Source organism: Adiantum capillus-veneris, chromosome 18 (assembly GCF_014529385.1).
Source record: "Adiantum capillus-veneris isolate H3 chromosome 18, ASM1452938v2, whole genome shotgun sequence".
Classification (NCBI taxonomy): domain Eukaryota; kingdom Viridiplantae; phylum Streptophyta; class Polypodiopsida; order Polypodiales; family Pteridaceae; genus Adiantum; species Adiantum capillus-veneris.
Window position 1 is genome coordinate 118,348,481 of NC_140948.1, and position 23,572 is coordinate 118,372,052.

At 45.9% G+C, this 23,572-nt stretch overlaps 1 protein-coding gene across 4 annotated transcripts in view; it reads right to left on the reverse strand.

Annotated features, from left to right (window-relative positions):
- The window catches only part of LOC147436281 (Zinc finger, C3HC4 type (RING finger) family protein), a 219,056-nt gene that overhangs the window by 188,312 nt on the left and 7,172 nt on the right, over positions 1-23,572 (reverse strand). Inside the window, exons 2-3 of one of the 4 annotated variants that reach the window (XM_086489206.1) lie at positions 20,000-20,052; positions 19,302-19,832 (exon numbers count right to left, since the gene is read on the reverse strand). The exons of 1 other annotated variant lie outside the window; for it this stretch is intronic. In XM_086489206.1, coding sequence (XP_086345332.1) covers positions 19,302-19,832; positions 20,000-20,052 — 584 coding nt within the window. Of the gene's footprint in view, positions 1-19,301; positions 20,053-23,572 lie in introns of all 4 variants that reach the window. 2 more of the 4 variants (XM_086489205.1, XM_086489207.1) reach the window with 2 other exon arrangements.

Here is a 23,572-nt window from a genome sequence, read left to right on the forward strand (position 1 = left end):
ACCATGCTAGTCCACGTGCTATAAGGTGCAGCGGAATGAATGTTGTATTTTCTCAAGATTAGTGATCTTTATTGCTCATGGTTCCTTTTAGTTCTTAGGGAAAGAGAGAGCTTTCCGTCTATAGAGTGCTGTGGTCACGAACAAAGTGAGTGGATATTGTGCGTGCAAGTGAATGAGACTGAGAGAAGAAGAGAGAAGAGATACGACACCCGAGAGGTTGTAAAACCCTCCTCCGAAGGCCCCACTCTCATCGGCGAGAGTGGTCTATTCTTTGATTGCACAAAGGTGTACAATACGTATGCAATGGACTGATGCAATGGGACTATGCCGATGACGGCGACGACTCGATGGCTGAAATCTGTAGGCTTCTAATCGCTGAATTCGGGGACTGTTTCGGTGGCTGAAAATGACCGTTTTGGCTGCGTTTTTATGGCTGAAAATGGGGGAACATTTGCAACCAACTTGAGGGCTAATCTGCTACTGTTATCTGCTGAGAATCTGCGTTTTCTTCAAGGCTGAACTGCAGATATGCTAGTGTTAGTATTGGGCTGAAAAACGCTGGGAAGAACTGAGGTCTGCTGGCGTTTTTGTGAAGAAAAACGCTGCTGAAGATGGGGCGTTTCTGCAAATGAAAAACGCTGGCTGAAAGGCACTGTAGGGCGATCATGCAAAGGGAAGAGGCTGGGAACCTGATGCTGTGAAAAACGCCAAGGCTAGGCAAGGATGGCGATGGATCTTGATGGTGAGGGGGTACTGCTAAGAAGTTGCCTGTTGAGCGGGAAGCTCCTACTGCCTGTTCTGCCAGAAAGTGCTAACTTGGGTTTGCTTATATAGTAACTTAGCAAAATTGCCCTACCTACTTTTGTTGGAAAGTCACTTAAAAATAATAAGTGAAAATCCCAATAAATAGGAAAATAGGCTAAATGAACTGGAAAATTCCCCTAACTGATGCTAATGGATTCTGATGGGAATTCCGATGATCATGCTGTGTGCAACCGGAGGATATGCATCTATGCTAAGTGACTGGGCATGCACGGTCTACGAATAGACTCACAAAAGTGCCAGATCAATGCTAATCTAGACTTGACTGAACTAACTAAACCCTACTGTGGTGTAGCTTGTCCACGGACACATAGGGTTGGGATGTGTCATGTGACATCCCCTCCTTTTCAAAGTGAGGTACTGGTACCGAATTGTATGGCGTCGAGGGAGATCGCCAACAGCATCCGGAATCCTGCAAGGGACTCTTCGCCGGCCCACTCTGCTGGGTGGATCGAGCGGTACTTGAACTTCATAAAGGTCTACAAAGCTTGCTTCTTTGGGCCGCGCCGAAAGCGACACATAAGTCTTCTGAATCTCCTTTCTTGCTTCAACTTCGTCTAGAGTCCTGCTTCTTTCGTCTTCAAGAATCTCCATGGCTGAAAATTCCTGAAACCATCTCCAACACAAAACCATTAACATACCCATTCCATGTAAAGTGAAAGAAAAAAATCTTGTCTTCTCTAAAGACTGTGTATGCAATGTAGATGAACATAGAGACGGAGTGACAACCCGTTCATCAAACACATGCAAACAATGAGATCGAATCTTTTGTGTGATGAAAATCATTCAACTGTGGCAAATCACAATGGAAATACCCATGCTTGGTGCTCATACAATCATGTGCTCTTTCGGAAACTGTGTCATGCCAAGGAAGAGACATGGAATGTGACTTCCTGACATACAAACTTTTCAGCTTTTCATGAACAATCCGCATACATTCGTGCTCATCCATGAGAGAAACGTGCTCAACATACAATATGTCATGCCTAGGAAAAGGGATCACATAACGATGCTGACTAAAATACAGGAAACCTTCACGAATGAAACACTCGAACAATGCGTGCGTATCAATCATGCAAACACATAATACTTCCTGTGATGGCTCTTTGGACCAAGGCTCGAGAGCCAAGATCGGTTCTTCCGGATCTATCGAATCTTCTTGTGGGGGTTCTTTGGACCTCGACTCGAAAGCCAAGATCGGTTCTGCGTGATTGATCAACTCTACCACGAGGTTAGCTTCGCTAGGAAAAGCATCCACTAACACATCATCCTTGTGAACAATCACATCATCTTCATGCAATTCATCATGCTTATCTTTTTCATCCAAATCATCATGCAAATCATTAGCATTCAAATCATCATGCTTCTCATAATCATGCAAGTTCTGTGTGTCATGCTATGGAGAAAAAGAGATTGAGAGAATCTCCTTATCCCGAATCCTTTCAACCTTGTCCTGCATAGTAGCAATGAGAGATGGAGACAGAGCAATGTCCTCTCCATGAAAGACAATAGGAGAATCACTATCGGCATTGATAGTTATAGTGTTAGCCTTAAATTTCATGAGAGCGTCATTATCACGAAACCATCGAATACCCAAAATCATATCACATCATGAGAGAAGAGAAACAACAAATCTTCTAGTGAAGACAGTCTATTTAATTGCAAATAACACATCAAGGCATTCCTCGATGATGAGAGCGTCCATACCAGGACGAAAGCCAGAGACCTCGATAGGAGATCTCGGACTAACTTCGAGGCGGGCTCTCTCAACAAGAGAGGAACTGATCACATCATGCATACTACCTGGGTCAAACAATATGACAAAACGGTGCCCCGACGTACGACCATAACATTTAATGAGAGAATCATCAATGGGAGGGTCCTAAGAAACTGTGGGCACAATCGTATTATCATTCATTGCATTGACAGATGTAGTGGGTGCTGTGGGTTCTTTAGATTCATTCGATTCAAGCTTAGGACATGTTCTTTTTATGTGACCCTTAATGTGACAATGAAAACAACGACCTTCTTTAGAATACGTGCTTTGTTCTTCCAAAGTGATGTATCCTCCTACAATTCCTTGTGCTACCTTTTCATCTAGAGTAAGCTTAGGTTTAGCAGTTGTATTAGCCTTACCCTTATATTCATTGGAAGAATTCTTTGATGAGAGATTGTTGGAAGATTGGTTAGAAGAGTTATCATTCTTACCATTCTTACCGTTCTGAGGGTTCTGAGAAGTCTGCGAGGTACTTGTGGAAGTCTTGTTCTCCTTAGGCTTTCCCTTGTTGTGCTTCATCTGCTGTGCGAGAGCAATCACAACCACCTTGTTGAGATCGATTGGATCGAATACCTCGACATCGTACTTGATATACTCGTCCAATTCAAAGAGAAAAGCCTCTTTGCGCTCATCATCCGACATGCGTAATTGCTACAAAACACGATTAGAAAAAGACATAACCGGCATACCATTTTGCTTGAGAGCTCGCCAATCGTCCTTCAATCGTGCAAGGTACTGAGGTGCCATAAACCGCGCCTTGAGCTTGTCTTGGAAATCAGCCCAACTAAAAGAGGGGCGTGAAATCGTCGGCTACCTCTAGGTGCGCGGCTAGCTATGCCTCTTGCCATGCGTGGTACCAATTGATGGCATCACCGGCAAGGTACATAGCTGCCGTTAAAACTTTGCTATTTCCTGTCTTCTTAGTTGTCGCAAAATAAGCATTAAATTGATGCAACCAAGAATGAATAACTGTAGCATCCATCTTACCGTCATACTTACTGAAAGTCAACTTTTCTGTGACTGACTGGGTGGAATCCGCGTCGTGGCTTGCGCCACTTGACGAACTCCCACGATCTTTGGGTGGTTCGGTCTTTGAGGCTAGGATGTGGGAAATAAATTCTTGATGACGAATCTCCCTTTGAGCCTCTTGTTCATCGCGCTCGCGTTCGAAAGAAAGTCGATTTTCTTCTTGTTTTGCGGCAAGAGCAATGCGCTCACGTTCCTGAGCAAGGCGATTTTCTTCTTGCTTTGCGGCAAGAGTGGCGTTTCTTTCATCGCGCTCGCGGTCCTTGGCTTCTTGTGCTTCTGCTTTGCTTGCGAGTTGTGCCAATGCAACTCGATTCGTTTCTTGTTGTTGTGCCATCATGTCCAACATCGACTTGACCATCATCTCCATAGGAGTGAGTGCAACTCGTGGTGTAGATGGCGAAGGGGGATCTCCGGGTGGGGACGAGTCTTCGTCGCCTCTCATGCTCATTACCTGTATGTGAAGTATCCATTCCGCTTCGGGTGACGACCATGCACTATGATCTTGGGGTCTTAAGCTCGCGAGGAACTTGGATTCTTGAGGATCTTGAGGTTCTTGAGGTCCTTGATTCGTGAGAATCTTGGGTTCTTGAGGTTCTTGAGGGTCTTGGCTTCTTGGGGTTCTTGAGGTTTTCTTTCGCTTGCAAATCGCGTTGGAGAAGGATATTCTCTTCACCCGAGTTGTACCCTTTTCTGCGGGCGCACCCCTTGGCGGCCTTGCGCTCCACCAAGGTTGCTTTTTCCCACCTAACATCGATTGGCCGGCCGCTACGTGCACGGTCCGCTCTCAATGAGTGAAAAGAGACACAAGGGGAGGCTGGACAAGCCCTTCTTTCTTGGGATTCCTGTCACTCTTCAACAAAACACGATTAGGAATCGCCGCGCCTAAGTAAACTTGGGTTCGTGCGATCGCAACAAGCAAAAAAATTCTTGTGGTTCTTGTGGTTCTTGTGGTTCTTTCCTTGAGTAATGTAGAACACTTCCAAAGCTCTGATACCAATGTAAGGTGCAGCGGAATGAATCTTGTATTTTCTCAAGATTAGTGATCTTTATTGCTCAAGGTTCCTTTTAGTTCTTCGGAAAAGAGAGAGCTTTCCGTTTGTAGAGTGATGTGGTCACGAACAAAGTGAGTGGATATTGTGCGTGCAAGTGAATGAGACTGAGAGAAGGAGAGAGAAGAGATACGACACCCGAGAGGTTGTAAAACCCTCCTCCGAAGGCCCCACTCTCGTCGGCGAGAGTGGTCTATTCTTTGATTGCACAAAGGTGTACAATACGTATGCAATGGACTGATGCAATGGGACTATGCCGATGACGGCGACGACTCGATGGCTGAAATCTGTAGGCTTCTAATCGCTGAATTCGGGGACTGTTTCGGTGGCTGAAAATGACTGTTTTGGCTGCGTTTTTATGACTGAAAATGGGGGAACATCTGCAACCAACTTGAGGGCTAATCTGCTACTGTTATCTGCTGAGAATCTGCGTTTTCTTCAAGGCTGAACTGTAGATATGCTAGTGTTAGTATTGGGCTGAAAAACGCTGGGAAGAACTGAGGTCTGCTGGTGTTTTTGTGAAGAAAAACGCTGTTGAAGATGGGGCGTTTCTGCAAATGAAAAACGCTGGCTGAAAGGCACTGTAGGGCGATCATGCAAAGGGAAGAGGCTGGGAACCTGATGCTGTGAAAAACGCCAAGGCTAGGCAAGGATGGCGATGGATCTTGATGGTGAGGGGGTACTGCTAAGAAGTTGCCTGTTGAGCGGGAAGCTCCTGCTGCCTCTTCTATCAAAAAGTGCTAACTTGGGTTTGCTTATATAGTAACTTAGCAAAATTGCCCTACCTACTTTTGTTGGAAAGTCACTTAAAAATAATAAGTGAAAATCCCAATAAATAGGAAAATAGGCTAAATGAACTGGAAAATTCCCCTCACTAATGCTAATGGATTCTGATGGGAATTCCGATGATCATGCTGTGTGCAACCGGAGGATATGCATCTATGCTAAGTGACTAGGCATGCACGGTCTACGAATAGACTCACAAAAGTGCCAGATCAATGCTAATCTAGACTTGACTGAACTGACTGAACCCTACTGTGGTGTAGCTTGTCCACGGACACATAGGGTTGGGATGTGTCACGTGACACGTGCTGAGTTTTAGTCACACATTGTGGAGTCCTTTCCTCATGAAGAGTCGTGGCACATTGGGAGGGACTTCAATATGCTAGAGGACCCCTCGAATAGGATTGGAGACAACAAGCTACTGTTCACAATGTAAAGTTGGTTGCTTGGGAGTGCCTATGTATGACTTTGAGTGACCACATTTGTGACATAGGCGGTTCAGTATGCATTTTGGCAAGACTACTTTTTTCGATCATGCGCCGGTGATTCTTACTGTGTCAGATAGGCAGAGCAGTGGTAGTGTCATGCTACACACTCTAGAGAAGATTTGGCTAGATACAGAGCTCAGACAGCAGGTTGCAACGCTTTGTACAGCGAGTAAGGACACACAGGGGACCTTGCTACTAGAGCAACCTTTGGCCTTGTGGAGCTTATTCATTTCTTCCTCCAAGAGTCTACTACTCGTCTGACTGCGACCAGGAAGGAGGAGAAGCAGCTCCGACGGGGCATTGCTTCCTTACAGAGGATGCAAGAGCGTCACCCAAGTAGCTTTTGGCTGGAGGAGCAGATGCAGCAAGTTCCATATGAGCTCATCACCATAGAGGAGCGGCGCAACGAGTTTGCCTTCCATCGTAAGGCATCTCAATGGACTCGTTTTCTTAGGCGTGCCTTCTTAAAACGTGAGAGCACCCAATTGTCTTCCTGTAATTTCAAATCTCGTAATGTCGATATGCCGCCTCATGTCGTTCTTGAGATTTTGCTAAAGCCTCCCGAACCTTGGCAAAAGCACTGTCCAAGTCCCTCGTGTATTGGTCGGCTTCAAAAAGCTTATCTAGCACCTTCAATGATCTCAAATGGCCCCTTCCCCGTCGAAGAGTATATGGTGTTATTGTAGGCAAATTCCACCGAAGGAAAATATTTTTCCCATTGAGTCTTCTGATTGGAGATGTAAGACTTCAATGAATCTAGAATAACTGAATTTGCAATCTCACATTGCCTATTTGTCTGCGGATGGAATGATGACGAGAACTGCAACCGTGTGCCAAAGTTCTCCCAAATAGCCCTCCAAAACAAACTCGTGAATTGGGGATCTCTGTCGGAGACTATTGTCTCAGGTATGCCATGTAGTCGGAAAATCTGTGCAATGAACAGTCTCGCTAAATGGTCCGGCTTGACTGTTTTCTTCACAGGAATAAAGTGAGCTTGCTTGCTAAAGCTGTCGATGACAGTCCAAATGCCATCATGCCCACTCTCTGTCCTCAGAAGATCAAAAATGAAATCCATTGCAATACTTTCCCAAGGGCGGGTGGGAATGGGTAAAGGCAGTAGTAATCGTTGTGCCTTATGCCTGTCAAACTTGACCTTCTGGCATACTAAACAACTGCAAACAAAGTTGTCCACATCTTTCTTGAGTCTCGGCCAAGAGAAGTAACGCTCTACACCTTTCAAGGTGGTGTCAATGCCACGGTGACCCGTAAAAGGTGGACAGTGGCACTCAGTCAAAAAACCTTTTCCCTCAACGGCTGTGTGATGCACAACATCGTTTTCTTCATCAAGTAGCCATCCCGTATGGAATATCCCGCTACTACCTCCCCATTCTATATTTGAGTGAATACATCATAAAAATCCGGATCTGTAGCAAACTAATCACTCATGTCCTTGAAGCTTCTATGATGAATCGCGGAAATAGCCAAGACTAGGGGCTTCCGAGACAATGCATCTACCACCAAGCTTTTCTGTCCCTGAACATGGACAATCTTATAGCGCGGATAGTGTGTCGTGCTCTCTACAGTGGGTGCTCCTCAGTGCAATGTGCGTGACATCTCACTCAAAACCGAATGAAAACAAAGGAAACAATAGATAACAGCTGATCAACACAGAGACAACATATGGACTCGACTATCTCAAAGAATCGATACAGACTCTGGCGTGGCGGGACACTCAGCTCCAGCCAAGAACTCACGAGTACAATGGGGGTGTAGAGGCTCAGATGTGCAGGGATGTTGTAGACGTGTTGTGTATAGACTCGCTACTCTAGACGACGACCTTGGACCATATATGAAGAAGATGATAATGATGACCCAATAGCTACTACTCATATGTACAAGCATAAAGAGCCACCAACGGCTCATAAATGTCAGCCATCTAAGTCTATCACCAAACTGAGTGGCGGTGGTGACCTGGCCACGATGTTCACTAGACCACCGTCTAGATCCCTGCCACATGTCACTGCCCAGCCCAGAGAATCCGTCCAGTGTGGACCAGGCCAAACCAACTGTACTAACTGTGTGTCCTGTGAAAGTGACACTGTAGCCTGCTACAGGTTGCGCGCCACAAGACCGCTCACCATCTCGATGAGAGGAAATATGTCACGTGCACATCTAACCCTATGTGTACGTGGACAAGCTACTTCATGATATGGGTTCAGTTCAGTTCAGTCAGCCTAGATTAGGAAGTGATCTGGCACTTCTGTGAGTCTGTTCGCAGACCGTGCATGTCCAGGCACTTAGAATAGACCATATCCTCTGGTTGCACATAGCATGATCATCAGATTTCCATCAGAACCCATCGGGAGCATTTTTACAGTACATAGACCTATTTTCCCTATTTTTGGCATTTTTCACTTATTATTTTTAAGTGACTTTTGTTGGAACTGGGTAGGGAAATTCTAATAAGAATATATATAAGAAAAGTTAAAACCCTAGCACTAGCATTTCTGGCAGAAGAGGCAGTAAAAACTTCGTGTTCGACAGGCACCTTCTCAGCAGGACCCCCATCAGCAAACCTAGTGTTTTTGCATCAGCAAACAAGCTAGCGTTTTGCACCAAGATCAGCCCAGCGTTTTTGCATTGCAGTAGCCTGGCGACAGCAAGACCACATAGCAGCCCTAGAGTTAGCGGATTTCCACAAGCAGGACAGTTTTCAGCCCTAGCATTTTTGGTTTGCAGATCAGCCCTTGGCGTTTTGCAGATTCTCCGTGACGATTTCACCAAAAGCACCAGCGTTTTCAGTTTTCAGCAGTCAGACATCGCAGGACAAGTCCCAAACCTCGCAGATCTCACCTTCCCGCAGCAGATCCTCGCCACACGGTCAGATCAGCCACAGTTTTCAATTTCAACCTGGTCCAGCATCTGCGTTTTCAGCGTGTCGTCGTTGCATTGTCGCCATCGACATCGTCACCGACATAGAGTCAGAATTCAGCATATAAAGATTTGCAGATTTCAGCCATTAGTGTTTTCAGATTTCAGCCCGTCTCGTCGTCGTCCTCATCGTCGTCGACATCGTCGGCAAGTCCAAGCATTGTAGAGATTTGTGCAATCAATAGTAGACCGCTCTTGCCATAGAGAGTGGGGCCTTCGGAGGAGGGTTTGACAACTTGTCCGGTGTCGTATTCTTCTCTCTCTATCTCTCAGTCTCAGCACCTTCATTCACAGTGTTTATCCACTTTGTTTGTGTCCATTGCACTCTCTCACTAAAGGAACGGAAGGCTCTCCCTTCCGTAAGTAAAAGGAACCTTGAGCACAGTTCAGAGCACTCATCTTGAGCAAAGTTCAACATTCACTTCCGCTCCACCTTACAAAATACTGAAAAACTGTGAAAGAAAACCACTAGGTACCACATCTAAAATTTCTTGAAGCAGGTTCTAGGCCCAACCATGACTTTACATGCCTCAAAAGTGGATTGATTACTTGCAAGGAAGAGAAAAGTCAACTCATTGAAGCTCGAGGCCACGGACTGCAAGAAATGATTGCAGCTGGCGAGAGAATTCGACACTTGGAAGAGGAGGATGGCGGATTCTCATGCAAAGATGATGACAATTCAGGAGAATTCTAGAAAGTTTCAAGTAGAGTGTGAAGAGCTGCAACAAACTCTTGGCACTTCTCGAGCTGAAAACCAAAGAAGTGTAGTTGCTCTAAAGGAGGCATATGAGAGGCTCCTCAAGGAGTTGCAGAGGCTGATCATTTACATGAAGAAAAGGCAACTTCTGAGAGCCTGTTTACCCAGGCTAATTCAGAGATGGAAAAACTCTGCTTGCACCTAAATGCCTTCTCCTTAGACAAAGATCTGTTGTTGCAGAGGGCATCTGGCCATGTAAATACTAATGATGTTCTATTGCAGGATCCTGGAATGCAGACTACTCATCTTAGAGACTTGGAGTTGGTTCTTTTTGAGCTGATTCTTGGGAAGGGCATGCCTGAGAAGCAACAAGCTGATGCCCTGCATTACTCCTGAAAATTGTTGTCCCAAGATGGACACGGTGAGACGAGGGCTTCTATAATCCGTGAACGGAGCAGCGTGATGGGATATCATATAGGACTCGGATGGTTGCACTGGGAGGTGCCCGCCACTAGGACCTGCTCCGGGGTAAAGTGATTGAATAACTGTAAGGGTGTCACTTCGAAAACTCGCATCTAGCCGCAGCATGTCATAGAGCGACACTTGTTGAAAAGTGTTCTTCAAGATTGTCTCTGCTATAGGCTTTTCTTTTTCTTCCAGTGGCTTTTCTGGTACCTTGATCTGCTCTAGATCAGCCACTGCTTCAAAGAAGGCTTCATCAATATCAAAGAGGAAAGATTTGGATTCTTGCTTGTCACTGAGTGAGGGCTTGGCGCCAGCTAAAGGTAGAGTATCCACTATTGGGAGAATGTGTGGGGAGTTGAACGTGTTGGAATACAAAGACCGAGAGCGGCTCTCTGGGCCCGGGTGAGGACGCCGGCTGGCTCCTCTACCAACTGCAACTTCTCTTGAGTGGTAACCACATGGGCGGAAGGGGGTGGTTGAGGAGTGGTGCTAACTGCTACCAAATTGATCTTGGGAAAGGTAAACTCATTTTGGCTTTGACTTGGGTTCGCAACCGTGGATGCACGAAGTTTAGGGCAATCTTTATTGTGGTGATCCTTCGTTTCAGGGCAATGACGACAGGGAGGAGACCCTTCTGGCAAGGGGCATTTGCTTTCGTAATGGCCATATTCCCCACATCTGTAGCACAAAATGGGCCGATTCAATGGGCGAATTGAAGGGCGAGGTGGTCCTTGCTCTTGGTGCATGGAGTTGGAGGGGAGGCATAGAAGCTTTGAAGGGATGAGGGAGCATGGGCATGATAAAGCTCTAAGACGGAAAAGTACTTTGCATACCTTGCATAGGAGGGGCTCACAATAAAGGTGGCATGTGGTGTGGATGGCCACAGGGAGAAACCATGTTGGATGCAGGTGCTGGCCCTTGTTGAAGGGTAGGGTTGAAGGGTAGGACCATGACTTTGTTGTATTTGTCGCAATCCCTTGAGGTAGTAGCAGTCCTTGTCCTCATGTCCAGACTTTTCACAAAAGTGGCAGTAAACCCGAAGGGGGCATTCGTGTGGAGGGTGCCCTAGAGAGCGGCATGAGCTACACCAAACCATAGCCTTAGTCTCCTGCTGAGACTTGAGCTCCTCTAGCTCGCGCTTGATCTGTTCCAATGCCTCGTGATGTGGAGGCTTCTCCTGTCTAAGAGAGAAGGACCTCTCCTCTTGAGCTCGCTGTAACTTTAGGGCTTCCAGTTCCCTACGTAAAGAAGTTAAAGGATCAGAAGGACTTTCCAAAAACACTTACGGGGTCTCTACCTGAGGAGAGTTGGTGAACAGCTTCCTAGCTCCCTCTATCCTAGTAGCAGCCGCGACAAACTCCTCCAGAGTGGCGTCAAGTCGGAGACTCTCGGAGTTTTTGCTGGGAAGTTTTGGGAAGAGCCTTCTCCACCCACTTCTTAACCATAAATTCCCATGGTTGCTGAGGAAGCTGAGACTTGGTTTTAGTCATGAGTTCTACAAAAGTCTCCTCTAGCTGGAGCGACATGTTGGCCAACTCATCCAAAACCTTTTCCTAGAATTCACCAAGCCTAAATGCTGCACAAAACTGTTGTCGTAAAGTGGCCCAAGTTGCAAAGTGGTTCTTTGCAAACTGACTGTACCACTTGTCTAATAAGCCATCCAAGGTAGATGGAAAGAGTACCAAATAAGCATCTTCCCTATTAAGACCACGACCTCTACAGAGAGATACAAACCTCCTTGCATGGTCGGCTGCATCTTCTGAGGAGAGTCCCTTGAAAGTAGGAAACTTGATGTTTACCTTGGCCAAAACACTGGTCAACGCCTCCATGGCCTCTTGCTCAATAGCTTGCTGTAACAAAATGGGAGAGAGCTTTACTGGGAAGGTGACCTAGAAGATGTAGAACCGGATGGAGGAATGGATGATGCCGTATGTGGAGGTATGGGTGATGAGGTTGGTGGACTTCTACTAGGTACCAAGGGTTGACGCCATCTATTGTATTACTTCAAAGGACTTAGTAGTGCGCTTTGACGCTCTAATGACCGCCTTGTATGTGTCATGCAACCACAAACCCAACCAAGCTTTGGGCAAGAAGACCTTTAACTAGCTAAACACAAGTCTAGACTCTACTAGACCAGGGCAAGTGACTAGACCACCTGGCTCGACGAGGGACGAGGAAGGACTAGACCAGGGACAAGAGCTTGGTTGGACCAGGGCGAGAGAGGACCACACCAGCAGGGCGAGAGACTAGGTCAGCTAGAGTAAGTTGTCTAGGGTGAAACTGGACCAGACCAGTAGGCTGCACTGTGCAAGGTGAAGTAGACGAGGCTAGGTAAACCCAGCTAGCTCCTCGATTTGTAACTCAACAGAAAATGAGACTTCAGTTGAGGTCCCACCTGGCGTGCCAAAAATTAGAGCACCTGTAGCGCGGATAGTGTGTCGTGCTCTCTACATTGGGTGCTCCTCAGTGCAATGTGCGTGACATCTCACTCAAAACAGAATGAAAACAAAGGAAACAATATAGCTGATCAACATAGAGGCAACATATGGACTCAACTATCTCAAAGAACCGATACTATCTCTGGCGTGGCAGCACACTCAGCTCCAGCCTAGAATTCACGGGTACAATGGGGGTGTAGAGGCTCAGATGTGCAAGGATGGTGTAGACGTGCTGTGTATAGACTCGCTACTCTAGACGACGCTGGACCATATAACGAAGAAGATGATAATGATGACCCGACAGCTACTACTCATATGTACAACCATAAAGAGCCATCAATGGCTCATAAATGTCAGCCATCTAAGTCTATCACCAAACTGAGTGGCGGTGGTAACCTGGCCACGATGTCCACTAGACCACCGTCCCTATCCCTGCCACGTGTCACTGCCCAGCCCAGGGAGTCCGTCCAGTATGAACCAGACCAGACCAATTGTACTAACTGTGTGTCCTGTGAAAGTGACACTGTAGCCTGCTACAAATTTGAAAGTGAAATTGTGACAAGATGTTAGCCCACTGCATCTGCTTTTCCGATAGCTGCTTCTGTGACAAGAAGTAGCGTAAACTCTGATGATCGGTGAAGACCATGAAATCGGCTCCAAGTAGGCAATGTCGCCACTGAGTAAGAGCATGGATCACTACCAAACGCTCTTTCTAATAAATTTCTGCTATCAATTCTGGCCTTGAAAACAGTCGGCTTTCATGGGCAATCACATGGCCTTCTTGCATTAAGCCCTTCACAGCACAATGTTCGAGCATTTCCTTTGAAAAAAGATGCAGCCCTCCTAATCTTGGAGTGCTCTGAGTAATGCCCTCCAGAGAAGGCTATGTCAAACTGCTGGATGAAGGCCAAAGCCCAAATTTTATCGACTATCCACCTTCTTTAAATTCTTTTTCTTTCTTGCTCTTGTCTTCGAGGAAGTCATATTGGTTGGCTCTGTAGAAGTGCTTCTTTGCATAAAACATATGGTCATCGGAGTCCGAACTATCAGAGGATAACTCCTCTGTAAAGCTATCAGATACTCGGTGGAACCTGAGTTTCTTTGCCTTTTTCTTGCCCTTTCCGAAGTTTTGCTTTTTGCTTCGCTTTTTGCCCTTTCTATCCTCCTTGCTCGAGTCAGAAGAGCTAGAAGAATTGTGAGAAGAAGAGGAAGAAGAAGAACTCGGTAGTCCCCACAGCGTACACGCTTCTTTTGCTTTCTTGCAGATACAAAAGAAGATTGACGGCCCAAATAACCAGGGTAGTCAGTCCCCTTCTTGCGCTTTTTCAATTGCTTTTTTGATTGATTTTTCGCATCCAAAAGCTGATTGATCACCACCTCTTGAAGTTCTTGTTCTGTAAACATCCTCGGAGAAGGAGGTTCGGTGGCTTTTTGCCACTGAGTGTGCACTTCAGTGATGGATTGCTGAAACAAAAATTTTGCAAACTCAAGGTCTTTCGCAAATTTAATCATCTGCTTTGTGCACTCGTCAACCTGTTGTCGACGCTCCATCTCTTGAAGTTCATACTGAGTAGGCCGAGGTGACCCGTACTCTACCTCTGTTAATTCGTTAAAATCTTTTGCGTGGTCTCCTCCCGCATCAACGGATGTAGAAGAAGAAGACTGATTCTTGTCGGAATCCATGAGTGTCGCGGAAAAAAGGATTGGATTTCCCGGTAGAAGAGAAATCGGCCATGCTCTGATACCACTGTAACAAACTTGGACACCCCAAGTCAAGATTCTGCCGCGACACAGCAAAGATTCACTTCAAAGTAATTGAACAAAACCAAAAGAGAGTCGACAAGGCCTGGCCTAGTTCCATGCCAAGAGATTTTGGCCCCAAAGACTGGCGCCCCTTTCGGTATTTATTTTTATATTAATCTTTGAGCAAAGTACAATAAAGCCCGCGGGTGCTCGCTCTCACCTAGGCCACTTATAACAATTTATGAAGGGTTGCTAAAAGTAGAGCCCCAAAAGCAAGTAATTCAAAAGCCATAATCTCCAAAAGCTGCCAGTGTAATTTGTGGAGGTCCGTACGCTGTTGTCAGCACAAAAAGCGGACGTCCGTAAAGTCAGCGCGATTTGCGAAGGTCCGTATAGCCAACAGGATTCGCGGAAATCCGTACGCCCTACGACGTCAGCAGCCTCTTCACTTTATTTTTTATGTCCTTGAGGCCCCCTCGTCCCTTGGCCATAAGTTGGGACAACTTTATTAGGGGGGGGTTGACCGGGTGGCTCTTTCACGTGACCAGTTTGTGGCACAGTACAATTCAGTACTCCATCGAACGGGGTCCCATAAGTTGGTGAACTTTTATTAATTTTCCCCAACTCGGCGAGGACCTGTAAGTTGGTGAGAACATCTTATACTGCTTCTTCTTCTTCTTCTTCTTCTTCTTCTTCTTCTTCTGCTCATTTTTCTTAGAATTTAGGCCCCTCGATCGGGATCTGCAAGTTGGCTCCGTTCTTCAATGGCTTGACACGTCAGCAGTTTGTGACATCCCCCCTTCTTGAAAGAAGAGTAATCGTCCGTGATTACTGTATATCTGCAAAACAGCTCAAACTAGCTCAAAGATTTCCGAGGGTCATTCCGAGGGACATTCCGGGGACAATGAGTTTTCTCATTCCAAATTGGAGCTCTTGATATTCTGGCGTAGCAATCACACCCAGACTGCGCTCATCTGTAACGGGTGTCTAGATGCAGTAAAATTACATACCTAGGCAATCTCACCCAATTAGGAATATTCCGTAGTTGATCACAATGCAACACAAATGCTCACATATGCATGTTACAAGACACAACAAACAGCGCCGCTGAGCACTCCCCCGAGAGAGATGGTCTGTGGTATGAAGCTACTCAACGACTACCTCATCACTCCCCCTGCAAATAACCTAAAAAGGTCTGGGCCATGAGCTCAGAGGACTGATACAACCAAAGGCTCCCCAGACTGTAACCTGCATCCCATGGAGGTTTCAAGCATTCAACCAAACGCTCCCCAAACATCCCGTCTACATCGCTCAAAGATTTTCTAGCATACAACAAAACACTCCCTAGACATCCCATCTGCATTGTTTCGAGGTTTTCAAGCATACAACGAACGCTCCTCAAACATCCCGTTTGTGTCGTTCCGAGGTTCAGACTATCAAAACAGCATTCTCACTACTCCACCCGGGAGTAAATCACCAAGCATTGAAACCAGTATTAAAAGCAGAGTAAAACAATTCAAATTGGTATGAACATAGGTTTAAAACAGACATCCATTTCAAACAAATTCCAAACAGGATCACCAAACAAGTTCTCAAACAAAATTCAAAAAACTGCTAAGTCAAAGTGAAAAAGCATTCTCGATGTCAGTCGAACTTGAAAAGACGACTAGCTTTCCATTCTGAGACCTGCACCAAAAATTAGGGTTAGGTTTCTTCCAAAAATGTGTAGCCAACTTGAGCATGATCCATAAGCTCTTGAATCGTCAAAACTTGCTTGGTCAGTCAGTGTTCTTGTAGCAGTGATCATACTCCAATGATATAGCAATCACACTAAGCCTCCAAGATTATCGATTCGAGAAGAGACACCTACTGAGAGATGTCGAGAAATTTCAAGTTGTAATCTGGTAGGGTTTCCATGGCAAGCATTTCAAAATACCCCACTCTGCCACAAGCTGCACTTCGAAGGAAGATGTCTGAAGGCATGTAACTTCGGAAAAAAAAATTATTGAAAGCTTGGCGAGTCCCTAGAGTGTGTGGCTTGGTACCTATAGACATCCACCACTTCAAGGCACTACCTTTGAGGAAAGCAGTGGCTTGAAAAAAACTCTTTGATCCTTCTATTACAAGTGATCTTGGGTTCTTTATGGCTTACGCCCCTTAAGACAAAGCGATGAAGACGGGAGCGCGCTTCAATGAGCGATGGACTAAGGGTGGGAGTGGCTAATAAATTTGGGGCATGGACGCCAACATTCTTTGATCAAAAATTTTGAAAAATTTAGAAGCACCATCTTACTTTGTCGGCTCTTTGATAGGACAGTATGCTTTCAGAAAAGCACACAACTGGACATTGATACGAGTGTAACCGGAAGGGCACGACATGCCAACGGGAAAGAACACACTAAGTAGACTTTTAAGTACTTCAAATAACACTGAACTGAAAGAGATGCACGAGACACGTGACGAAAAGTGGCGAAATTCCACCCACAAGAGAGCACTGGCCATAAACCCTGACGTCCCTTTTGGTATTTCTTTATATTGCTTCAACTCGATACTCCATGTTGTGCACCTCCATGCTTGGCACGTATTTAAAGACCCTGGGCTTATCAAACGCAGTACATGAAAAGAATCGAGTTCTAAAAGCATCTGGACCCCAAAAGCATGGAGTCCAAAAAGCTGTCAATGTGTTTCACGGAAATCCGTACTACCACGTCAGCAATCTGTCAACACGAATTGCGGCAATCCGTACATTGCCACGTCAGCATGTCAACGTGAATTGTAGGTTGTCCGTACAGGCCTTCCATGTCATCAACTTCATACACGATTGACTGTTTGTGTGTGTAGGTAGGTAGGTCCGGCTTTACATTAACTGTCTTTGGGTCACTTGGGCCCCATCGGACGAGGGTCCCATAAGTTGGTAAACTTTTATTAATTTGCCCCCACTCAGCAAGGACCTGTAAGTACTTCTTATGCTGCTTCTTTTTATGATGCTGCTGCTTCTTAGGTTTTAGGCCCCTCGGCCGGAATCTACAGGTTGGCTCCGTTCTTCAGTGGCTTGGCACGTCAGCAGTTTGTGACATCCACTTCCCGCAAGCCTCCTCGCCAAGGAGGATAATGGTCATCTCGTCTGGGTCCAACGGCAGGTTGATATCATTGAAGGTGGCGTTGAATTGGTTTAGCCATTGCCCCCTAGGACCATCAAGCGTCGAGTGATTCATCATCAAATGCGAAAGCAATCGACCCTCTAACTCGAAGCACAGTGGATAGACATTGTGTCCGCACCTCCAAATATCTACCAGTTTGAGCCCACCTATCCTCGCGAGAACCAGCACTCTCTCATCTCGCCTATCTACTACAGTGCTCCTATTGAACTACAGTAATTATCCACGAGTCTGTTCATAGCCGCCCGTCTTATAGGGTTCCAACGCAAGGCACGAGTGCCACTCGTCCCACTTGTCCCATGCTGGGTAGCGTACTGAGCTAAAGTCAACCGCACGGATATATTCATCCAATTCTCGGTTCTAGTTGTCCTAGTCCATTTCTTGAACGGTTGCTTCTTGTTTACCAAGGAGCCTATCCAAGTAGATGAAATCAAGCGGTACTTGTCAAAAGCCCTAGCTTGTTGTCTCCCGCAAAATGCAAGTCCGGGAGGGATGTTAAATTTGTGATGGAGGGTCGCCATCCCCACAGAGGTGCGCATCCTAGTGAAGACAAGGCGCTGCAAAGAATGGAGCACACATTGATCATGGGCCCCCATAATTTCCGCACCATAACAGATCGCTATATACACACGCCTTAAAGACAGTTTGTCGAGACCAAATGGGGATGGCTCGGTTAGCCAGTGGGCGTTGGCATGCGAATAGGCTCTTCTTACCTTTGTCCGACTGCTCCTTAATGATGCATTCAATGGAGAAGGTAAAGTCTACGTCAATACCAAGGTACTTCTAAGTCTCACCAACTAGAACCATCTCATCCCCTAGGAGAAAGATCCTCACAGAGAGGTCCTACAGGTCACCGTGGAAAACCGTGACCATGCATTTATCAATTCCAAACTTCATGCTCCAGGTCCTTGCCCATTCACTTACCTTGTCAAGGCTCGTTTGTAGGCTTTCAGGTGAATCAGCAAGCATGACCAGGTCATTAGTCCCTTAATTCTCCGGATGCACACATTGAATAGACAGGGCGATGCCGGGCAACCTTGGCAGACTCCTCGTTGCACCGATATCGAATCCGATAGCTGATCCATATGTCTGACTTTAGCAAAGGTGGACCTCTAGAGCACTTGGAAAAATCTAAGCGCTCCACCTTGCACGCCAGCCACAGCCCCACATGTTGATCTAGCCCTCTCTAGCATGGGCAGATTGTAGCCCATTGGGCAGTTTTTCTTGACTAATGGAAGGAGCTTTTTCTTGCCAAAAAAAAAAAAGAACAGAAATAACCTCAAAACCCCAATTTCTCCCAAAACTTGCTGGGTCACCGAGCAATGCCAGGGATAACGTGTAGCAAGCCCTCTCTAATAAATTACTTGCCTTTGTTGAAGCATAAGTACCATTAAACAGCACCATCGAGCGTAAAGATCCTTTCAGATAAACAATTCTCAATACAAGTGAATGGACAAAACCTGATTTCAGTGGGATCCTTCTTGTGCAATCTCATTCGACTCTAATTTCAAACTTGCCTGCACTTTCCAAAACTGTTTGCTGCTCGACAAACAAAGTGAGCATCAAAGGGTTGGCTCTGATAGATCTATATTAGTAGTAAAGGGCAGGGGCAGCTTACAAGTTACTATGTTCATACGCCTCAAAAGGATGCCCAATCTTAAATCATCATCAGCCCAACGGTTGGTAATGATTTGGTTCTCTGCTGATGTGAAAGAATACAAAGCTTAGGCTGCAGTGCTCAAACCATGCTATCTAAAGTCGGATTCTCTACTATATGCTGGACTTCCACACTGATTGGAGTATTATTTGAGCTTGATTAGAGGTTCTTTTATAAGCATATAATTTGGAAAGCACGCAATTAAAAAGCAGCAATAAATTTAAAAGCTACTTGAAAACTTAAGAAGACATTAACATTATGTACCTGTGTACTATCTCCTGAAATTTTTGCTGCTACTGCCGCCCATGGAAGCAAGCATACACCGTATTCGTTGGCAGCAACAGCTGACAATGCTCCCACTCTGCTTGCCAGTGTCTCCATACACTGAACTATCATGAAGGACTCGGACCTCACCTCAATGTTTCCAACTCCAGCTAATTTCTCAATGTCGAACTTCAACACAAAGGAGTCAAAATGCTTTGGCATTGGCGCGTCATCCCGTGGCTGAGAAGTCCAGGCATGTGCAAGCCTGGTTAAGGCATGTCGATGCCATCGTATTTGAGATGTTGGAGATGCCAATGAGCACGAATAGAGCACACAAGGATTGTTGGAACCAGGATGCCAATCATAGAACTTGATTGTCTCCACGTTTTTAAGGAAAAGCATGCACAAACTTGCCTCCCCAAAAAGCTCGTCAAATAACTGTGTGATATCGTCTTCATCATAATATTGCCTAGAGAGCTGGCTCTGAGCTGCCTGACTAACTGTTCGCAAAGGGAATCGAAAAAGGGTACCCTGAAAAGGTGTTTTCATGTCACAACCAAACATGCAGTAGGGTAAAAACTGGTCTTTATAGTAACTTAAGGCAGCTGACTTGACAAAATCAATTCGCTTTCCTGGATTGACTGCTGAGACATTGGGAAGAAATTTGCAGTGTGGATCAAAATACACAATGTGCCTACCACTAACAAATGATGGCAAGTCTGAAAGATGATACACCGAGTTGAAGCCGACACTGAAAAGGAAGACCAAAGCTATCACATTTGAAGTTATAAAAAAAAAATGCATGAACATGAACAAAAACAATACAAACTTTAGAGTTCCAACTTCTATCATGCAGTTAATTTTGATGAGTTTGCAACAACAATGCAGCCAAATCGGATATAGATTATTTACAGGAGCTTTGATCATAATGACAAGAGAACTGCACTTAAGGGCAATATTCAATAAGAGGTAAATAATAGTGTGCCGCCTGGTTTCAATATCCTCGATCAGTGGTGATACAAGTCCATTAAACATATGAATGAAAACTAAAGCCATACTACATATGGTTTTATCTTGCGGTCTGTACAGATGCGAGACAACCAAACAAATTGAGAGAAAGAAAGAAAGAATAACCTTTTACGGGCCGAAGTCGGCCTATGAGACAAATAAAATGTACATGCGTGTGTCCTCCATCTATTAGGAAAGGACAAAAGTAAAAAGTAACAAAATGTGGTGATCCATGGGAGGCTAGAATGCAAGTTACATGGTTTTTTCTTTTTCTTTTTTTTTTTTTTTTTTTTTTTTTTTGGGGGGGGGGGGGGGGGCGCTGCTATATCTATAGGGAGTAATAGGTATGGGGGCACGTCTATATGCTCACGGGAGTACAATCATGAAGTGCATCAAGCTGACTAACTCCACCCTATATCAAAATGGGGGTGTAAGCCCGCAAGATGCGGGAGATCAGGCATCATTACGCGACATCCGGAGTCACCAGGAGCTTGGCTTGGATGGTACTGCAGTTGCTCTTCTATACTCCTGATCATTTGGATTGTTACCTTCAGAGTTGCTTACACTCACGGTTCACCCTCAGTAACCTTACAGCAGATTTATCCCCCGACCTGGGCAGTAGGCCACTCCCAGCTCATTCACATTGAGAGCCACACCAAGTTGTGGTTTGGTGGCAATGTTGGCGTGGATTTTGTTTTGGTTGACACCAGAGGATTGGAGGCAGGAGATACAAGCAAGACAACGCAGACAGGTTGGTCTGGCCTTTCCTGAGTCCTCTTCTCAGAGGATCTTCACAGTGCAGACTGCTTAGTCTGGCTTCCCTACTGCTAGAGGATGATCACAGTGCAGACAGCTTGGTCTGACCACACCTCTTCTCGTAAGCCCTTCACAGCACAAATTGTTGAGTCTGGCTTCCCCCTCATCTTGGATTACCCTACCTACTGACAGGACACCATCCGGTGGTGGTCCGTGCGGTCTCTCGGTGACTCCCGCAGCTTACGGTAGCTTCTACAGTGCAAACTGTTTAGTCTAGCTTTCCTTGTTTCGGAGGAGTTTACGACGCAGATTGCTACATCTGGCCTTCCTGGAGTTTTTCACAGCTTAGCCACCTGGTCACCTTGGGTTGCAAGTTAATGCATTGACAGGCTTCCGGTCATTCTCAAGACGGTTCCTGAGCTTCCTCATTTTCTCTAGACGGTTTGACTACAGACACCACAGATCCTATTGGGCAGGACACTTGCAGGTCTATTGGCACTTCTTTCACGACAAGGAGTTATTTTCACACTGAGTTCGGGACCTTCACGTAGTATTTTCACACTGCATCGACGGAGCACAGTAGTTTGCTACACTGCTCGTGATGGCACTTTATCATGGTGATATTTCGAAGGTTGGGACATCCCAGACTACTGCTACACTCGCGGAGTTCGCCGAAGTATTGTCCTTCAGTGGACTTCGCAGCAAACATCTTCATCATTTGCCTCACATCTTCGGCTTCATGCGGTTTGTTCAGCAGCAAGTGCTGAGAGGGGGTGTTAGACTTAAACCTCTCTGTCGTTTCACTCAGGTCTACAGCATACTTGTACGGCTAGTATGTCTTCGGGCTGGCCACCCATAGTCTAGGTTGTACCTGCTCCAGCCGCCATTGGGGCTGGCCGCCCACTTGTACTGGGTGCCCACCATGGGTTATTCTTCCTTGTTTGGGTCGTCTGGATTTTTCCATGCATCGCCCTACCTCCCCTTGGGCACCTATATATGGGGGCAGGGGGGTACCCACAGGATACATCATCTGATCATTGTACGGGTCTTCTTGCTCTGGTAGTCATGCCCCCTCTTCCCTACACACCAGCGTTTGTGTCTACAGTCTCTCTCTCTCTCCTCTCTCACACTTCCGCACACGCGCACTCTCACAGTTGTCCTCTTAGTGCTTTGCTCTATGCAATTGCTACTCACCCCTGCTTGTGTATTTGGATTTCTTGCTTCCATCAGCGAAGCATCTTGTTGGTCAGGCCTATGCGGATGACTCTTTGTTATCCTCGCAATCACTTTGACGATGTTGAACTGATTATGCATACTCTTCACTTGTTTGGATTCGTTGGGCCTCAAAGTCAATTTTCGTAAATCCAAGTTATTGCCTTTGAATGAGTATGATTGGCATAAGCTCTTATGGCCGTGGGAGATTGTTCCTCCACATGTCATCGTTCGCCATTTGGGTTATCTGTTGGCCTAGAATGTATCGGCTGCGCATAAATTGGATTGGGTGCTTCAGCGTCTGACTTGGCCACTACATGTACGTCTCAGGATTGTCCAGTGCATTCTCATGGCCTATGTGCAGTTTTTCTTATCCTTGTTACCTTGGTCTCGGTTGCGTTTGCAGTCCCTCATGTCTACTTTTTTGGAGCACTTCTGGCGTACTTCATTTCACAAAAAAGGTCTCCGACTTTTGTCTCTGGACAAGTGTTCTCCCAAGCGCCTTGGCAGGTTGAACATTTTGGATTTGCGCACTCATGTTCTGGCTCGGAAAGCTATGTTTTTACCAATCTTGGTGCAACAGCAGCAGCCCTGGACACTTATGGTGTCACATATGTGTGAGCATATTGTTACGCCATCATTTGGTCATTGGCAGCCGACATATTGGGAGGTTATTTTTGGGCAGCTTCAAGGACACATTCCAGGATGCCCCTTTACTTCTTCTCTCATTGTGGACAAGAAGGTTGTCACCTCGCATATGCAATGGCATGGTCGCCAACACCTTCTTGGCAATTCCCTTCAATTGGAGAGTTTGCATTGGAGCAAAGCTTTCTCCTCGACTTTGGCTCACCGGTCTCCTTGCCAGGCCTATTTTCTTTCGCAAAAAGGAGTATGCTAGGTGCATCTGGCATGGTCGCCAACACCTTCTTGGCAATTCCCTTCGATTGGAGAGTTTGCATTGGAGCAAAGCTTTCTCCTCGACTTTGGCTTAGCAGTCTCTAGCCAGGCCAATTTTCTTTCGCAAAAAAGAATATGCCAGGTGCATCAGGTGGTGGATGATACTGGACATGTTCTTTCATTTCCCAATGTTGCATCTCGCTTTCGCTTGGGGCACCATTACTCTTCTCTTTGACGGGAGATTTAGAGGATGCTTGCTGATTTTTCCCCTGTTCCTCCTTTGAATGTGGACACACGTTTTTTTGATCGGAAGCTTGCTAACTCGAGGCTAAAGGAACGGAAGAGTCTCCCTTCCCTAAGGAAAAGGAACCCTTGAGCACAGTCCGGAACACTCATCT